Below are 20,893 nucleotides of genomic sequence, written 5' to 3'. Positions count from 1 at the left end.
GCTCTGATGCATAGTTTTATGCATACATTCCCAAATGCACTTCCCTGTTTCTTTACAATAAATTTCTAGATATAAAATTTATGGGTTTAAAGGTATATATATATATATATATTGTATATTACAAGAATATTTCTAAATGCACACTTTTAATTGTAGTTTAATTAATTAATTAATTAATTTATTTTTAAGCATCAGAAATTTATTGGTTGCTCAAAACATTACATTGATCTTGACATATCATATATCATACATTTGTTTCAAATGGGGTATAAATTCTTATTATTCCCGTGTACAGATTGCAGAATCACGTTGATTATACAGCCACATTTATACATACTGCCAAACACGTGTCAGTTGTATTCTGTTGCCCTTCCTATCCCCTTTCTATCCCCACCCCTCTCCCTCCCTCTACCCCATCTACCATAACTCATTTCTCTCACTCTCTCTAATTTATTCATTTATTTATTTATTTTCCTCCCCTTCGCCTCACATCCTCTTATATGTATATTTGTATAACAATGTGGATTTCCTTCCCTCTTCCGTGCAATTCCCCCCCTCTCTCCCATTCCCTCCCACCTCTTGTCCCTGTTTGATGATAATCTTCTCATGCTCTTCCTCCCTGCTATCAAAGAAGACATTCGGCATTTGTTTTTAAGGGATTGGCTGACTTCACTTAGCATAATCTGCTCTAATGCCATCCATTTCCCTGCAAATGCCATGATTTTGTTGTTTTTTATTGCTGAGTAATATTCCATTGTGTGTATATGCCACATTTTTTAAATCCATTCATCTTTTGAAGGGCATCTAGGTTGGTTCCACAGTCTAGCTATTGTGAATTGTGCTGATATGAACATTGATGATGCTGTATCCCTGTAGTATGCTCTTTCTAGGTCTTTTGGAAATAGTCCGAGAAGGGGAATAGCTGGGTGGAATGGTAGTTCCATTCCCAACTTTCCTAGGAATCTCCATATTGATTTCCAAATTGGTCGCACCAGTTTGCAGTCCCACCAGCAGTGCACCAGTGTACCCTTTTCCCCACATCCTCGCCACCACTTCTTGTTGTTTGACTTCATAATTGCTGCCTTTTTTACTGGAGTGAGATGTTACCTTAGGGTGGTTTTGATTTGCATTTCTTTGATTGCTAGCGATGGTGAGCATTTTTTCATATATTTGCTGATTGATTGTATATCCTCCTCCGAGAAGTGTCTGTTCAAATCCTTGGACCATTTGTTGATTGGGTTGTTTGTTTTCTTATTGTTCAATTTTTTGAGTTCTTTGTATACTCTGGAGATTAGGGCTCTATCTGAGGTGTGAGGGGTAAAAATTTGTTCCCAGGATGTAGGCTCCCTATTTACCTCTCTTATTGTTTCTCTTGCTGAGAAAAAACTCTTTAGTTTGAGTAAGTCCCATTTGTAGATTCTTGATTTTTAACTCTTGAGCTACAGGTGAATTGTAGTTTAATGTAGAGATTCAAGTTCTAATTTGTTGTCAGAAGGCTTGCCTTTTACTTTGACACTATTCTTTGAATAATCTGTCTGTTGTCCATAGATTTGATATACCTTATTGTTATCACATATTAAATATTTTTGAGTCTGGATTCCATTCCTGTGGCATTCATACATATTCTGTATAAGTATCCGTTCATTTTTTTTTTTTTAAATCATCTTCATGGGCCTTACCTTCAGGAAATCTTGATTTAAAACTTCAGGATTTAGGAGTCAGTTTTATAATAAATACAGTAGATTATTGTGATGCATGAATTTTATGAACTGTAAACTGAGAAACCTTGCTCCATTTCATCCATACTACACTATTTTAAATACTTTTTTTTGTTCTCCACTACCCCTGCTGCCTGGTTGAAAGAACCTCCTGTCGACTCACTCTTTCAAATACTGTATATTTACCATATTCTGTGATAATTACTATGAAAATCTCCTCTCCCTAATTGAAATGTTATTTATTCAGTGGATATTTTATTTAGTGCTGACTCACTGCCAGGTACTCTTCTAGATTAGGGATTATTTAGAGAACAAAACAAAGATCTTTGAGCTTTGCAGTAAGTTAGGGGACAGGTGGGAAGTATCACAGAAAATAACAGTGAAATATAGCAAATAAGCTGTAGTGTTGTGGTACTACAGGATATATGGGATGGTTAATAGGTAATGGTGATTATCCCATTAATTATTTGTTTAAAATACGTAAAAACATCTTTATTTCAGACAATGGAAACAATTGAAAAGGCACAGAAATACATCAGAGAGATCAGAGTTTTGGAAGCACTCTGCGTACAATTTTACCTCCAAAGTATGTCTTTAGTCCATTAAATTTTCTGGTCCATTTTTTCAGTTATCTCATCTTAGTCTTTATTTCTCACCTGGATTAGTAAACTATTGTTTGTGTTCACTCTTCACTCCCTTTTCTTCTATCATCTTTTCCTTTAATTTCTAAGGCAGTGTGATTTTCCTTTTTAAGTGTAGATTTTATATTATTTTCCTTTTAAAAATCTAGTTTTTCTTGGGCTGGGGATGTGGCTCAAGTGGAAGCGCGCTCGCCTGGCATGCGTGCGGCCCGGGTTCGGTCCTCAGCACCACATACAAACAAAGATGTTGTGTCCCCCGAAAAACTAAAAAATAAATATTAAAAAATATTCTCTCTCTCCTTTCCCCCCCTTAAAAAAAATCTAGTTTTTCTTAACATTAAAAGTAGAATCCTTAATATGATTCTTTGTGAGCCGGTCTATATGTCCTATTAGTGCTCCCTTTCTCGTCTTTAGTAAAAAAGTCTGTCTGAATCTTTTAGTTTATCATTTTCTCTATTGCTCTTTCTTCCTTTGTGTCTTTTACATAAAATAGTTTTCTATCAGGAAAACTCTTTTTTTCCTTTTCCTCTTCTAATTTACCTCTATTCTTCTTTCAACTCTCTTAGGATACAGAGTATACCTGGTTTCTGGAAGGACTTGAAATCACTCTGAGATCTGAAATAGTCTTATCTTCTATGAAAATGACATGTAATTGTGAAAAATTCTGTATTTTATGGTTTTTTTCTGGATTGTAAGAATGTACCTATTTCTACTTCTCTATGTCATTAGAATTGTTATGAGATGTTTTATATTTACCTGACCTAAAGGGCACAGGGTGAATGGTGGTTTCTAGAGAAAAAGAACTCAAAAGATTATGGGAGAGGAGGCTGGGATTTGAAAGTTTCCTACATCATCTTGCTAAAATTTCAAAAAATATTTTGTCTTTATAGAGGATCGTAGAAATTGCATGTTGATATTGTAAGGAAGGTTGGGAATTTGTATGCCTTTCCATTCATTTACTCAGCATCCACTATATCCCAGATAATGTTCTGTTAGATACAGTAGTGAGCAAGGAAAACAAAGATTCTGCACACATGAAACAGAAATCTTATTAATAAGAAACAGATCCAAAGTTCCCCCATTCTTCCCTTGCCCCCCACCCATTATGGATCAGCATTTGGCCTTTGGTTTTTGGGGATTGGCTTACATCAATTAGCATGATATTCTCTAACTTTTGTCCATTTACCCATAAATGCCATAATTCCATTCTCCTTTAAGGGTGAGTAGTATTCCATTTTGTATACATACCGCAGTTTCTTTATTCGTTTATCTATTGAAGGGCATCTAGGCTGTTTCCAAAGGTTAGCATTGTGAATTGAGCTGCTATAAACATTGAGGTGGCTGCATCACGTAGCATGCTGCTTTAAGTCCTTTGGGTATAGACCTAGGAGTGGGATAGCTGGGTCAAATGGTGGTTCCATTCTGAGTGTTCTAAAGTATTTCTACTGCTTTCCAAAGTGGTTGTACCGTTTTACAATCCTAGCAATGAATCAGTGTACCTTTTCCCCTATACCTTCATCAGCACTTATTGTTGCTTGATTTTTTGATAATTGCCATTTGGACTAGAGTGAGATAAAGAGGGGAGGGCAGTGTGAGTGTGTGTGTGTGTGTGTGTGTGTGTGTGTGTGTGTGTGTGTGTAAGATAATTGAATGAGATGGACAGTGTTACCCCTATGTATGGGTATGATGGCACAAATGGTGAGACCTACATATGTATAATCAGAGAAATGAAAAGTTGTACTCCATTTGTGTAAAAAAACAAAATTATCTTTTTTAAAAAGAAACAATAATTGTTTAAATTGATAAGTAAATAAAATAAATTCAGGAAAATAAAGAGAGAGTAGCCTGGTCCTACTCATTTGAGGATGATTCACATTAGCTGATACTGAAGAAGGAGTAAGCCAATAGAATATCTCAGGGGAGAATCCCAGTAAAGGAAAAAGCAAGTATAGAGGCCTGGGATAGAAGAGAACTACTTAAGGAGTAGAGAGATGTGGTTGTAGTTGCAGATTAGTGATTGAGCAATAGAAGGGATCATAAAGGCAAGTAGCTTCTGTTAATGCATTGGCTGAGGTCTTGCGAGTTTGGAATTTTATGTTTAGAACCTAAATATATTTAACACTTTGAAGTGAAAAATGCATTAAAGTGATAGTGTAAGTAAGTAAATAGAATACTAATTGTTCCTTGTTGCTAATGAATTATTTGGTAGATCCCAAAGCATGCTCTGTTTATTTGTATAGTTTTTATTATATAGTTGTTTAGTTTTAAAACAGATAAATGCAGTGGTAAAATGGATAAAAATAATTTATATTTCTGTTTGATTAAAAAGTCATTTAAGACAGAAGATGAAAATTTCTTATATGAATCAATGCATAAGAAATCATGAGATTTCAATAGGCACAATTTCCATCATTTTTAAAAACATCAAACCATTCTCATAATAATGAACTTGCATTTCTACAAGGCAGCTACTGGAGTGGAGTTTGAAGTATCCCTTTAGATAGCTATAGCCTCTACCACTACAAGCTTATAAGCACTCAGAGCCACTTACTTTGCTCATTTGTGTCTGCTTTGAGATCTGTGATACTATTACAAGCAACAGGGTAGGTCACTCTGAATCTAATGTGAAGTAAGAGTAAATTCAAATATTTGAGCTGCTAACTTCTTTCTAAAAGACAGACTGTCTTATTTAAAATGATTTGGCTTAACTAAAGATATCAGAAGCTGAATTTATGACTTTATTAATTATTTTAAGTGGAGGAATCAGTGTTCTACATTAATTGTACCAATCTGTTAGTACTTTTGCATTTTAAGAGAAAAACATTGTTTAAACTTTCATCACACTTTATTTTGCAAGTTTTCCACCCGGTCTTAAGTATTCCAACCCCTATCAGTGATCTCTCTTCTTTAAAAGGAGTATTTCTAGTTTCCTTTTACATAGGCTTTTGATTTACTTCAGAGCTTCCATTACCAGGAAAAAAATCACTTTTTCCTCTGAACTTCAGGTAATATCTAAAAATTATTGCCCGTATTATATTGAAGATAGTTGTTTTGTGAATACTTTGAGAAAAGGGACCTATGTTTATTCATCTTTGGTTATGTTCTGCTTAATATATTGTTTGACTAATAAAAGAGATCCAATAAATTCATTCATTGTTTTAGTTTTTATGTTGCCATGACCAAAATACTTCACAACAACTTGGAAAAGTTTATTTGGGCTCATGGTTTCAGAGGTTCAGTCCATTGTTGGCTGGCTCCATTTCTCTGGGCCTGAGGTAGGAAACCATCATGGTGGGAGAGCATGGTAGAGGAAAGCTGTTTAGCTTATCATGGCCAGAAAGGGTGGGGGTGCTCAGGGATCATCAGGGTGACAAAATTTAATACCCTGTGATCCATCTCCTCCATGCCTTACCTGCCTACATTTACTACCTAGTTAGTCCATTCAGATTATTAATTTATCAAATGAACCAATCCACTTATTAAACATAACTTTTGTAATTTAATCATTTCATCTTTAAATATTCCTGCATTAATACAGGAGCTTTGGGGAGACAACTCATATCCAAACCATAGCATGCATGTATAAAATTTATTTTTAAATCAAATATCTATATGTGCTAGGTAACTAGTACATAAGATTTCCATGTTTTTTTATAATTGTTTTAGTTACTTTCTTTGAATCTTTTTTACTGTGTGTGTTGGCTTTCCATTGTTGTGACAAAATACTGGAACATATATATAAAGAGGAAAGTTTTATTTCAGTTCACAGCTTCAGAAGTTTCAGTCAGTGGTTGCTTGACTGTTACTTGGGCCTGTAATGTGTTGAGGTAGCACATCATGTTAGGGAGTGAATAATGAAGCAAGAGTTTCTCCCCTCTTGGTGGCCTGGAAGCAGAGAGGGAAAAATGGGTTGAGGTTCTAATATCTCCTTGAAGGGCATGCCTCCTGATAACCTAACTTCTGCCTACTAATCCCCACCTCCTGGAGGTTTCACAACCTCTTGAGTAGCACCACAGGCTGGCCACCAAGCCTTTTAGTACGTGGCCTCTAGAGGACATTTAAGATCCAAACATTAATACCACATTTCTTAAATAAACAGTTGTTCTGAGTTTTTTTTTTTTTTTTAACTCCTCCCTAAAAGAATAGGTCCAGGATTCTACATTCTACTTCTGTCTTCAAAGACATTGAATACCTTGGCTTTTAATCTTTTTAATCTACTTTTCCTGGGGGACTCATTCGTTCTTCACTTTCAGGCCTTTTCCAGGTGTGTGATTGGTTCAGAGATTAGCAAATAACCTAAGGCAGACAAATCAGACAGTGAGCCTCAGTTCTAGGAATTCTGAACTCTGAAAAGAAGCACTCTGTTGAGACTATAAGGATTTTTATGAATTTGGAGCTAATAAGAAAAGATCAGTGAGGAATCCTTAACAGTTAAGTTTAAAAATGAACTTCATTTTATTTTAAAAACAAAACTTGCCAGATGTGGTGGCAAACACCTGTAATCCCAGCAGTTTGGGGGAATGAGACAGGAGGATCACAAGTTCAAGGCTAATCTGGACAATTTAATGAGTCCCTGTCTCAAAATAAAAAGTGCTAGGGATGTTGTTGCTCAGTGGTAAAGAGCCCCTGGATTTAATTCCTAGAAATAAACAAACAAATAAATAAATAGCTTCTAGACTTTTAAGATGTCTTTTTGTGTAGTGTTACCTATTTTTATAATCTTCTCATTAGCTGTCCAGTATTATAATTGTTGAGAGCTAGTCAGAATTGACATATACTACGACATGTGTAAAATGCACATCAAATTTCAAAAACTTAAATGTGAAAATCTTATATTTTTTAATTGAGTGTCATTTTGGATTTACAGATTAAAATAATTAACATTTTACCTGTATTAAGCATTGAGTGAAATTGCATAACATGAATTTAACCATTTTCAAGTAAAAAATTTAGTGGCATTTAGTGTAATCACAATGTTGTACAACATCACCCCTGTCTAGTTTCAAAGCATTTTTATCATCCTTAAAGAAAATTCCATATACATTCTATTACCCCTCTTCCCTATCCCTTGGCAACCGCCAAATGGCTTTGTGTTTTGGGGTTTACCTTTTCAAAATAATTTAAAATGTGACCTTTTATGTATGGCTTCTTTAGTTTGCGACTTTTCACATAAATTAGTAGACTAAATGCTTAGTCTTTCATATGTCTATTTTTATGCCAGTACCACAGTGTTTTGATTACTATAACTTTGTAGTAAGTTTCACAGTTCAGAAGTGTGAGTCCTGAAGTCTGTATTTATTTACCACATGGTCATATTATGATTTGACAGAGATTTCCTTAAGTACCATAAGTTTAAAAAATAAAGAAAAACCCAGTCTTTGAAGATTGTGCTATATGGCAGCACTATTGCAAAATTTAGCACGCCATCTACAATTCTGTCTTACATCCTTTACTTTGTGCTTACACAGAGCCTAGAGATCAGCTTTCTAAATCCCCCAGAATGTGAGGTCAGTTTTGGTTGTCCTAACCCCTGAAGGACTTTCCCCAACTTTTCTTCATAGACCTTTCGTGATTATATTGTTGGTACCAACTGTAATATTTTACCCTTTACCCCTGCCTGGATTCAACTATTCAAGTATGTATTGAATGCTTATTTTGTGGAGATACTTTTAGGACTTCTAATTGTTAGTCATATCCAGAACAATCAGATGTTGGTGGTTTTTAGTCATGTTTTGTAGAAATACTTCCATTTTAAATCAAGTGTAATGGTATATACCTGTAATTCCAGCATCTCAGGAAGCTGAGTCAGGAGGATCCAAGTTTGAGGCCAACCTTGGCAATTTAGCAAGACCCTGTCTCAAAATAAAAAATAAAATGGGCTGGAGATGTAGCTCAGTGGTAGAGTGCCCTTGGGTTTGATTCCTAGTATCGGACCAAACCAAACCAAACAAAAAACTTATTTTCCTTAGGAGATTATTCTGTTGATAAATCTTGGTCCCTGCTACTATCTCCATATATTTTTTTGTATTTCCAATTTGGTTGTGTATGATCCCTGAAGAATTGTCATCCTAGACATTCAAGGTTGGTGGCTAATCCTTGTTATTCCTTACTTCTTTGACATTAAATGCCAAGATTTTGTGTATATTCTTAAATTTGGTCTTTTTATGCTATCTCATATTTCTTGAATGTTTTGCTCATGGTTTCTTACCATTTTCACTGTGTGGTCTACATTCTTTTCAAGATTATCTATTTTGTCTTCATTGTCTGAGGTCCTGTCTTCCAAGTGGTCTAATCTGTTTGTGATGCTTTCAGTTCCCTTCAAACTTTTAATTTGGTTTATTTAGGACTTCTATCTCCCTATTGAAGTAATCTTTTGCTTCCTGTATTTGTTTATGTAGCTCTTTGTCAAAATGATCTTTTGCTGCCTGTATTTGTTCTCTTATATCATCCTTTAATTTGCAGAACATTTTAATCATGTACATCATGAACTCCTCTGTATTTTCTTCTGCTGTGCTGGCCATGAATTCTAATAATGTAGTGTCTTGATTTGTTTGGGGCACTTTTTTCCCTTGTCTTTTCTTTTCTTTTCTTTTTTAAAGAGAGAGTGAGAGAGAGAGAGAGAGAGAGAGAGAGAGAATTTTTAATATTTATTTTTCAGTTCTCGGCGGACACAACATCTTTGTTGGTATATGGTGCTGAGGATCGAACCCGGGTCGCACGCATACCAGGCGAGCTCGCTACCACTTGAGCCACATCTCCAGCCCCTCCCTTGTCTTTTCATATTGCTTGTGTCTTCCCTTCTAGCACCGTGGATCCTCAGTGCTACTGTTTTTACCCTGTAGGCTTATAGTGCCCCTATAGGGATCCAAAGGGTCTCCTATGAGGTGAAGGACAATGTTATCAGATCCCAATGTAAACAGTATACACACTGAAAACAAATGTTTGTTATTAAAACGTTTACAGTTTGGTCACAATGTACAGAAATGGTGAATTCAATTATTATCTACAGTATACTCAGTAGGTTTGTAAAAGGGTTTATAGTTTCTGATGGTGGACAAAGAAGCTGGGTGAGGAGAAGGATATGCTGAGGAGGTAGGATGTGAGGATATAGAGTTATGTCTTAGGAAGTATGAAAGAGACATCTAAAAAGGAAGATAAGTAGCAGGAGAAGGGAGAGGAAGTAATTCGGAGTGGACAAGTAAATGGGAAGACAGTAGAGTACATAAAACAAACACACATATATGTTAAGAAAAATTAAAAATGTTAAAATACTTGAAATTGGTGGGGAAAAAAGAAAGAAAAAAAGAATATACAACACAACTGTAATACACTATTCAGACGTCCCAGTCCTCAAAATCCTAATTCATGCAAAGTACTTGGTTTCACATATGTTGGGGATGTGAGAACAGGAGAATAGAGAGGAAGAAGAAGAAAAAAATCTCTAAGGAAGAAATGGGGATTGTTTTGGTGCATGATCAGTATCTTTCCTGCTTCCCTTCTCATCTAATATGCAGGGTTGTTTGTTGTTAGCTGATATCTCTGCCCTCAGGATGGTGAAGGTAACCAGGGTGGGAGGGTTGGTCCTGATTGGAGGGCACTTGGAAGTGGGGTGTGGTACCTGCTGATCATGAAGGGAGACTGCACCTCAAGGATCTCTTTTTGGGCCCACTCATGTGATGTGAAAGCCTGATCTTATTTCCATATTTCGCCTGAAGACCTCTCAGTTCCTCATCTCTGTGTTAGTCTCTAAACTGTATCACACTCACCCTCTCCCTTACTACTTCCTAATAAGGGACCTTTCTCTTTGGGGCTCTTGAGCTTGGCGCTTTCGGCATGCTGCGCACCTGCCCCACTGAGAACTGTTTTGTGTTGGGCAGCCACTGTGCTGGGTTAGCTGCTGCTGGGGAGAAGCGGGAGTTAGAAACTGGGAACCTGGCCAGCCAAAATTCCAAACTGGGAGTTGCCCCCAGTAAAGATGGTGATGAAGGTGACCGAAGGTGGTTGCTTTCAGCTATGGTCGGGTCGGTGGTCGGGTGGAGGGAACCAGGCAGTGGCATTGGATTATGAGTTCATTGACAAGCTCTGAGGCATGTAGTATGTGGCTTGTCGGCTGACTTCAGAGCCTGTGTGAAGTTCTTTGGTGCAGGCAGGCTACTGTGCATAGGGGACTATCTCTGTTGCTACAGAGTCCCAAGATGGAAGCCACCGGGAGAGCCCCATGTTGGTAGATGGGGGTCCACAAGGGAGGGGTGGGCGGCCGGAGTTCCTGCATGTTGGAAGCTGCAGGGTGTCCTTCGTGGGAGCTGTATCTGGGATTTCTGCTTGGGTGGGTGGCCAAAAGTTCTGTGCGGGTGCTGATGCCAATGTTCCTGCTCGGGCACCTGGTAGTCCTGTGTGTGGGAGTAGTTGGGAGACCTACTCTGACACTGAGGCCTTGAGCCCTCTTTGGGCACATGGCTCTGATTCCTGTGCGGGAGCAGGAACATCACTGGCAGAGATGCTGTATTCTCACTACTTGAGTCCCAGGTCACAGAGCAACACAGAATGCTGCCTTCCTCTGGCCCTGCCAGCTTGGATCTCCCCTTAGGTGCGTTCTTAACATGGATAAAGCCACACTCTAAATATGTGCCTTTAGGTACATTTGGAAAAATAGTGCTTTTCACCACTCCTTAATGAAGTTACATGCACAGAATCTTTGAAAAGGAGTTGGCAATGTATTCAGAAGTTTTGGGTATTTGGTGTAACAGATTCTGCTGGCTTCTTTGTCAACATCTGAAGATGGGTTTTACTAATGAAGAAATTACCTTCACTGGAAGGTCACCTGAATCTCCCTGAATGGAGAGAAAAAGATCTCTCACTGAATGCTCTTGCCACTCCCCTAAAGTGGTCAGAAGAATAATACTTTATCCCATGCATAAACCCACAATTGTCATTATAATCTCTGGTAGCACAAGTACGACCCAAATATAATTTTACTAAAAACATTAGAAACAAGAATAATAAACACCTATGCTTTATTTTTAGCTATTAAAAAGGAACTTCTCATATGACTATATAGTGGTAGACATAAGGTATCACATATTTAATCTAAGCCAGAAAAATAGAATGGTGTCCAACTTTTATTTTAAGTAAGAATCATTGGCTACAATGAACCATCAAAGACATGGTAACCATCAATTATAAGGTAACTATCAATTATATAAGTCTTCCACTCTCACCTTACATGAAGGAAACATTTACAAAAGATAATAACCTATTACTAGCATCAGGGTAGACTTCCTGAAGAGTAACATCTATAATTAGATAATGATTTACAAGTTCAAGATCATCCATGTTCACCTTGGAATATGTAGACATACCTCACTTAGACCTATGCTTCCTTTAGAAAGGTAAGAATCTTATTTCTTCTGACATTCAGGAACTCCTCTCAAGTGTATCTTTCTTTCTTGAAATCTGGATCCAAGCATAATAAGACTAAAATACTTCCCCTGCTTGCCTACCTTGTGAATTCACATCTTCTTTCTTAGGACTTGTCTATTTTTTGTGTATGTAATATGAGAACATCCAGCCTTTCTTCAGATGAGATCTTATTTGCTGATTACCCTACAATTCCTATAGAACAATTACTTTAATGATATGATTCCAGCATCTCTAGAAAAATTAAATGCAGATGATGTGAATTGTTGGATACTTTGTAGAAGGAGAAACTGGATTGCCAAGGCTGTATTTGAGGAAGTTAGGGTGTACTGGGGAGAAGTATAAATTTTAAGTAGGTGGGAAAAGAGTTATTGTTAGTTTTCAGAAGTTTTTGGAAAGGGTGCATTGTGTAAGGTACACTAGGTTTTGACATGAGGGAGGGGGTTAATGCTGTTAAAATCAAATCTATCTGTATACCATTGAAAATTCTCAGTTGTATTTTAAAGGGAAAGTATACAAAATTTGCTAATTCCTGTTATAGGGACAAGTACTGTTTTTAATTCATAGCCCTTCAGGGTCTATATCCTATGTGTGTGTATACATGTTTAGAAGTGAAGTTTGAAAACAGATTTTTGTATGGATAATGCCTACACATGATATAAAATTCAAAAAATAGAAAAGAGTATTTAATGAAAAGAAAGTTGCCTTTGTCCTTCTGTCCCATTTTCTCCTATTCATATATAAGACAATGGATTCCCTCCTGCTCCAAGTGGTGACTTTTAAACATATTTATGTACCTTTTGGGGCGGGAGAAAACTGAATAAATGGAGATTAGCTCCCTTGACCATAGAAGGAGCTTCCTCATTTTTGTCATGGTTGCTTAGTATCCCATTAGATAGATGTTTCATAATTCTCTTTAAACTCTGCTCATAGTGGTATAATTTATACATGGAATAGAAGTTGAATTTGTTACGTCAGAGAATATGTGCATCTTAAATTTTGATGGATATTTTCAAATGACCTTTAAAATTGGTCAGACTAATTTATTCTTCTATACACCTGAATCAACTCCTTTATTAACAAATGTCTTGATAGTTGCTCATCTCTTTAATTTGTGTTTTTCTTACACTTTTCTTTTGTGGACTTTATTCATGAGCTCTGCCTGTTTTCCCTCTGTTCCTCCCTTTTTTCTTTCCTCCTGTTTTGAGAGTTATTTTTAAGAGAATATCAATTTTTTCTGTTACGTTTATGGTAGAATAATGTGCCCTCTATTCCTCCCCTCCCCAAAGATGGCCTTGCCCTAATCCCCAGAGCTTGTAAATATACTAGGACTTCGCAGGTATGGTTGCAGTTATGAATTTTGATATAGGGAAGATTAACCTGGATTATCTGCATGGCTATAGTCTAATCACAAGTGTTTAAAAAAGTAGAGAACCGTTTCTGACTGTGGGACTGTGGACAGAAAGAGAAGTTACTACAGAAGGCTCATAGAGAAGCAGTGTACCTGGCTTGGAAGCAAGAGGGAAGCCAAGGGCCAAAGAATGTGGATGGCCTGTAGGAGCTGTTTTGCTTATAGAACCTCTTGAAAGGGATGCAGTGCTACAAATGCCTTGATTTTACCTCAGTGAAACTGTCTGGACTTCCAGTTCACAGAGTTGTATAAATTTGTAGTGTTTTAAGGTACTAACTTAGTGGCGGAATTTATAGTGGCAATAGAAAACTAATATATGCACGGTATGCTTATTTTATCTCAGTTTGCTAGTTTTTTTTTTTCTTTCTTCTTCTTCTTCTTCTTTTTTTGGGGTTCTGGGGATTGAAACCAGGGCTTTGCATGTGAGGTAAGCACTCTACCAACTGAGCTATGTCCCCAGCCCCTTGTTGTTTAATCATCATTTATGGAAATTTCTGCATAGATATGAGTTTAATATAGTTGAATTTTCTTATATTTTAATGCATTCTGAAACTCTATTTGTCTATTTTGTATTTATGTTGGTTTTCTTTCTGTAAAATTATTTTTAAATTTTCTGATTTTTATATTCTAATAGTTTTAAGCTCTTTTTTTGTCTGTTCTGATTTCTTGTTAACAGTGAATTCTACTAATAGTTCTTCTGACCCAGACATGGAGAACTTCAATATGAAATCATAGTATCATTGCTGATAACCAAGGAATAATAGTAGTGGTACTAGAAGGCAGGGGACGTACAAAGTCATTAGAGTGTTGAACTACTTTTTAACAGTGGATAATACTGACAATCAGTACCTAGAATGGCTGATTCTAAAGGGATAGTTTGTTGAATATCTTTTTATTTAACCTTCATGTTTTTATTCCCCCTGGCCCCCTTCTGGAAAACTTGCCAGATGTAAGTGCTTCCATCCTGTAAGCAGTTTTGGAAGACTTAGAAAGTGGATTATTTAATTCTTAACCATGGTTAGTGATTCTTCTTTAAACTAAAAAGTCCTGAGAAAGGGACTGCCTCCTGGGTTTGTTATGGACAACCATATAAAATGACACAAATTTAGACAGTGTCAGAATACAAGTATTATACCAACATAAAGTTGGCTTAACAAATTAAGTCATTGGAACATTATTTGGCATCTATGAGCCAGGCATAATGCTAACCATTTTACATGCATATCGTCATTAACTTACTTATAACACTGTAATAGCTAATCTTATTTTATAGAACTGGCAATGGGAGACACACAGCTTATGTAATCCAAATGCGCTACTTGGGGTAGTTACTACACAGGAATATTTGCTCCATTTTTTAAAGTTACTAATGCTAAAGGTGTGATTTAGACTTTTTGTTTCTAACCAATTCATTCCCTAATTTTCTTATCTGTAAGACAGGAAAATGCCTTTTTCATTTAGAGTTGATTCAGCAAAGTTCTTTTAGTTCTTCTATGAAAGATCTTTCAAAACACAAATTGTACTCCTATGTTTATTGCCATTCCTTGTTTTCTTTATTGTAGTAAAATAGATGACTAACCTGAGTGTAATATGCAAGGCCTAATTCAGTAAACTAACTGCTGTCTCACTTTCCTTTTCTTGCTTATGTTCATGATTACCTTTTATATTTAGTTTTGGTCCTTAGCATGACATACTTGTGTCACACTCCATGAAGTGTCCTGTTTTATAAACTGATACTCAAAATCAACACAAATCAAATGTGAATACTCCTATATTCTCATTATTTATTTTTATCTTTGCCCATGAGATGAAGAGTCTCTACAGGAAAGGGACCTTGACTTTTCCATTTTGTTTATGTATGTAGCATATAAATAAGTGCCTATTAGTTAACTGAATAAACAAATGAGTAGTGACATGGTTATCTTCTGAATATCTGCAGTCTATATAGTTTGCAAAGCAAGTACTTATATTGTGAAGTGTTATATCATCTTAAATTACTTCTATTAAATACTTATCTCCTAAACTCAGTCTCTGTCATAATGTTTACTATATGGATGGTATTTGCTTAAAATGTACTATAGAAAGCAAAGGATATTTTGACATTATATGGAAAAAATAGCATAAATTTTTGTGCTGACCAGGATTCTTCTCAATTGTGGTATGTGAGAGGGTTGTTTTAGTACTGTTGTAGTTAGAAATTAAAAATAGTTATGTTTATCTCCTTGCATAGATTGCTTTCATATCCTCAAGAAGGTTTTCCCTTATGTTTTATATTAGTTTTCTGTTGCTGCTGAAATAAATTAACACAAACTTCAGGGGCTTGAAACAATAGAAATTGATCACATTGTAGTTTGGAGGCCAGAAATCCAAATGGATCTTATTGGTCTAAAATCAAGGTGTTAATAAGGTATATTGTGGAGAGGAGAGACAAAAGTAGGGAAAAAACTTGTTTTAGAAATGTTAAGCTTAAGAACAGTCATCCATTGTATTATAGGAAACAGATCTGAGCAAGAACCAGAGCAGTACAAGTCATTTTGTTTGTTTTTTGTAGTAGTAGTTTTTAAAATTGGTGTGCTAGGGTAATCATTTATGCTATTGAAATTGTGATGAAAACTACACACTGACTTCTCTAGGAAAATACATACATGTCTAAGAACTCATATTTGAATACAATTTTGGGGATTCACAGTCCCTTTCAAGAGGTGAACAAATGTGAGATTGACTTGGGTCTTGAAAAGTAAGATTGCTCTATAATGGGCTTTTTAGGTCCTTTGATTTATGGCTTTATCAAGATAACATTTCCTTGCAGGTTAGTTAACTTGAGTGTGTGTTAAGTGGAGTCATAGCATTCTCTCAAGTCATAAAATTATTACACTTTGTAAAGAACAAATATATATATTTTAAATGGTTCAAAAATGAAACTGATATATGATCAATTATAATTCTGTACAAGTCAATTTTGTACTATGGTGATTGATAACTTTTTCCAGTTACTTAGTTGAATGAACTGATAGGTAATAGAACCTTAATTTATAAACACCATGGGCAATTGTTTTTTTTTACCTCATAGTAACAAAATCAAACTTATGGTTAATTAATTATTATAAGTTCATAAAAGTATTCAGTGCATTATGCTACCACATATACAAGTCTGCAGTACAGTATAGTAGATAGCTATGTTATCTGGCTTTGAATATATTCTGGTTTCTCTATGGTGAGCAAGTGGGAGAAAATGAAAAGGTGGGAACTTTTGGTAGTCATCAGAAAATGAGAAGAATAAGAATCACTATTAAAACTGTTCAAGTATTCTGTGTACCAAGACATGTCCCAATATGTTATTAGAGTCTGTATATTTTCTAAGGAATTTAATTATTCAACATTCTGTTTTAAACTTGGTCTTTTCAAATATTTTCTTCTACTTTTTCAGCAGTTGGGAGGGGTCATAGAATAGGCTCAGTAATCACAAAGCAAGAAGGATTTGCAAGGGAGAAAAGAAACTGAAAAAGAAGGTCACTTTAGACCAAAGATACAGTATTTAGCCAGTTAAAACTCTGCAGTAGGAAAATCCAGCATTCCTGTCCTCCAGAAGTTGTACCATCTTGGAAGCAGAGAACTACCTTTAACCAGTGAACCTGCTGGTGACTTGATCCCTCCAGAACTGTGTGATATTTCTGTTCTTTGTAAATTACTCAGTCTGGTGTTTTATTATAGATTAAAACAGTAGTTTGATTCCTCTACTACATGTGAAAGGATATATTTAGAATAATTGTTTAAATAAAATCAGAGATTAGAAGTTTAGGTACAATTTAGATTTTAAATTAGAAGAAACTAAGCATCTTTTAAGAGCTTCTTCATTTGCCTTAGAATTGAAGCTATCTCCCCAAAGTGATTATTTATGTAGTAATGCTTCCACAGTCTCAAGATGCATACCATGTTTATTTGTAGTAGAAGTACTTGTTCCATCCTACCCTAGAAGAAAGAGTATAGTTTGATATCTACACCAAGTTAGCCCTTATGCATCCACGCCTCTTCTCACCAGTTCTCTGTGTTGAAGGTTTTCAGTAATTGGGCCCAAATAAGAATCTGATGAGAGCAATGGAGAATTATGGTTTTCCATGTAAATTTTATTGTTTCCTTACTCTTGCCTGGCTTGAGTTACCACATGGCAACTACTTCTATTTTAAATGTTTTGTAGACATAATAATAATGATGATAATAATAGTTAATCTTATATTAAATATATGAAAAGATGCTCAACATTATGCATTATCAGGGAAATGAAAATTTAAACCACAGTAGGATACATCACAATGAGTAAAATCTTAAAAACTGAAAAACCTAAATATTGGCAAGGACACAGAACACATGAAACCACCATACATTATTAATGGAATATATAACAGTACAACCACATAGGAAAACTTTTGGTTTTCTGTATAAACTTGTATCTATCTTATGATCCATTAATTCAATTTCTAGGTAATTATCTAAGAAAAATGAAAACATCTCCACAAAAAGACTTGTACAAAAGCTTTATTCACAAAGCCAGCAACAAGGAAAAGTCCATAAGCTCATCTGTGTAAGAAAGAATAAAGAAAAAATTGTGATATATTTATTTAACTGAAAATGACTTGGTAAAAAGAAAAATGAACTTCTGATACACAAAACAACATGAGAAAAAGATGTCATATAAAAAGAATGTATGTTGGTCAGTTTTTTGTTGCTGTGACCAAAAGACACAGAACAATTTGGAGAAAGAAAAGTTTATTTGGGGTTCATAGTTTCAGAGACTCAGTCCATGGCCAGCCCACTCTATTGCTCTGGCAGAGCATCATGATAGAAGGGCATAATGGAGGAAAGCAGCTCAGTTCAGGGCAGCCAGGAAGCCGAGATGGGAGCTCTAGGAGTCAGGGAAAACAGCATAATCCCAAGGGTACACACCCAGTGACGTAATTCCTCCAGTATACCTCACCTGCTTGTAGTTATCACCCAATAATCTATTTTGATGACTAAATCCATCAAATGGTTTAATCCACAGCTCTCACATTTTACCCCTGAAAATTCCTGCATTGTCTAACATGAGCTTTTTTGGGTGAACGCCTCACATCCAAACCCTAACAGGGTATAGAAGTGATAATTATATTTGATTCCATTTAATAACAGCTCAGAATAGGTTGAACTAATCCGTATACAAGAAGTCAAAACAATGGTTACTTGCTTGGCAGAAAGGAGACATAAAGGAATTTTCTAAAGTGATAAAAATGCCTTCCTTATATCTTGATTATTAGGTTGTTCTACATGTCTTAGTCTGTTTGGGCTACCATAACAAAATACCATGTGTATAAGCTACTTACAGCTTATACACAATAGAAATTTCTCTGTTATAGAGGGTAGGAAGTTCAAGATGACGGTATCAACAGATTTGGTGTCCAGTGAAGACCTACTTTTGATTCTTGAATCGTACCTTCTAGCCATTACTACATGATGGAAAGAAAGATGTAGCTTTGGGGGGTTTCTTTTATAATGATTATAGCCTAATGATGAGAGCATTACCTTCATGATCTAATCACCTGCCCCCATCTCCCGCCACCTCTGATACCATTACTTTAAGGGTTAGGGATTTCACCATACAAATTTGTGGACTATAGCTGAGATTCAGATAGGACTATCTACATGTGTGTGTGTGTATGTATATGTACACATATATATATATACATTTGCTAGCATTCAGTAACTCTAAATTCTGTATTTAAATTGATGCATGTTATTTTATGTAAAGTATATCTTAAATAAATATATGAAGTTTTTGTTTTTTTTTTTTAAAGCAAAGGGAAGCTTTCAGACAAACAGTGACAATAGACAACTTAGTGCAGTGACACGCTAAAAAGCACAGAACCGTTACATAGGCCCTCAATTCATATTCATAATAACCAAGACATGTTTAAGTCATTCAATATAATTTTCTAAGAAGTCAGCATAAACATTCAATATAATTTTCTAAGAAGTCAGCAAGGTGTACTGCTCTTAGGATTCTATTACTATGTATTAAAAGTTTCAGAACTAAAAGTCTTAGATGTCGGTTTTGTAGAACTTTTAGTATGTTAAACACATATTCTAGAATTTATGTAAAGACCTTTGTTAACATTGGGAAATGATTCTGAGATGGAACTACACTGCAGTCTCTTAAGATAGTCTGCCAGAAAGAAATCATGAAAGCTTTCTACACACCAATTCGCTTAATAACTATATTAAACAGAACATTATTCTGCATATAATTTGTGTAAATTATTTAGATTTCCATTTGTTAGGAAAAAAATGTGGCATGTAAGCCTAAGCATGTTTGTTTTAACATTTCATGTATGATGTATTCCAGAATGATTAAGAACTTAGAGATGCTACAGTTAAATGTGCTGAAATATTGCAGTAATTTGTCCTGGCTCTAATGCTGCAACAAATGGACATATGTAAAGAGAAGTTTGATGATAGCCAGTGTAGTTTGACAATATTTGTCTGTTGGGCCTACTTCACGGCCCCCTTTGTGAGGATCAAATATGCTTGGACTACTAAAATGATAAATTAAAATGAGTGTTGTAGCCTTTTATTATAAGGTTAATATTCAAAATAAAGAATAACCTTTAAGTGTAGTTATTTTGTGATTTTTTTTCAAGTACTTTTTTTTTTCCCTGTGGACTGTCATAGAAATAGTAAACCTGTCAGTCTGCACATATTAACTATTTGTGATCTTTGGATTCTTAAGACTGACAGCCTGGCTGATTTTTGTTTATGGAAAAGCTAATTCCCAATCTTTGCTTCTATTTTAGTAATAGTTATGCACGAGTGCGAGCTGTGGTGATGACCCGAGATGACTCAAGTGGTGGATGGTTACCCCTTGGAGGGAGTGGACTAAGCAGCGTCACTGTCTTCAAAGTCCCTCATCAGGAAGAGAATGGCTGTGCTGACTTTTTTATCCGTGGAGAGCGACTCAGGGACAAAATGGTAATGAATAATGTATCTATCACTATAAGTTTAGGATATGTTCTACAAAATGGATTATCTATTTAAATTTATGATTAGTATATTACTTACAAGAATTATTTTTTCTTATGACTCTGATTGTGTTCCTGGAGCTATTTGTCTGTTAAAGACAGTGAAATATGACAGTTTTCAGAACTGGAACTGACATACACATTGGATGTGTGTGCTGCTTTTCTGTTTAAGCTTAGTGTAAGAACATTAATGAATAGCCCCCCCTCCTCCCCCACCCCCCAGTTATTAAACCATTTACATGGTGCTTCCCTTCTCTCCACTATTCCCTATACCAGACATTAGCAAATGGTAGTTCAGGCCTACCACATTTTTAAAATAAGAACTATTAGCTAACAGTGGTTTTATATTTTTAAATGGTTCATAAAAATCAAAGAAGAATCATAATTTTGTGACACATAAAAGTTATATGAAATTCAGGTTTCCTTGTCCATAAATGAAAGTTTATTAACTATGACTGAAATTGTTCAATTATGTTTATTTGTGACTTTTTTTACTCTATAAAGTCAGAGTTGAGTAATTGAAACAGAGACCATGCATATCTGACCTCCCTTGCTAGAAAATATTGCTGATTCCTGCCCTAGGCTCTTATGTTTTCAGGTTCTCTCTTCATTCCCCATATTAATGTACTTACTTTAGGATCATAAAATTACAAGGTGGCC

The 20,893-nt window shown here is 35.6% G+C and overlaps 1 protein-coding gene across 2 annotated transcripts in view; it reads left to right on the top strand.

The window, feature by feature from the left end:
• Window positions 1–20,893, top strand: part of Spred1 (sprouty related EVH1 domain containing 1) — an 89,093-nt gene that overhangs the window by 20,002 nt on the left and 48,198 nt on the right. For both annotated transcript variants that reach the window (XM_078049855.1, XM_005316383.4), the window contains exon 2: window positions 20,009–20,183. In XM_078049855.1, coding sequence (XP_077905981.1) covers window positions 20,009–20,183 — 175 coding nt within the window. The remainder of the gene's footprint in view (window positions 1–20,008; window positions 20,184–20,893) is intronic.

The sequence above is a fragment of the Ictidomys tridecemlineatus genome, chromosome 5 (genome assembly GCF_052094955.1).
Source record: "Ictidomys tridecemlineatus isolate mIctTri1 chromosome 5, mIctTri1.hap1, whole genome shotgun sequence".
NCBI lineage: Eukaryota > Metazoa > Chordata > Mammalia > Rodentia > Sciuridae > Ictidomys > Ictidomys tridecemlineatus.
This window is presented reverse-complemented; position numbering and strand designations above follow the sequence as displayed.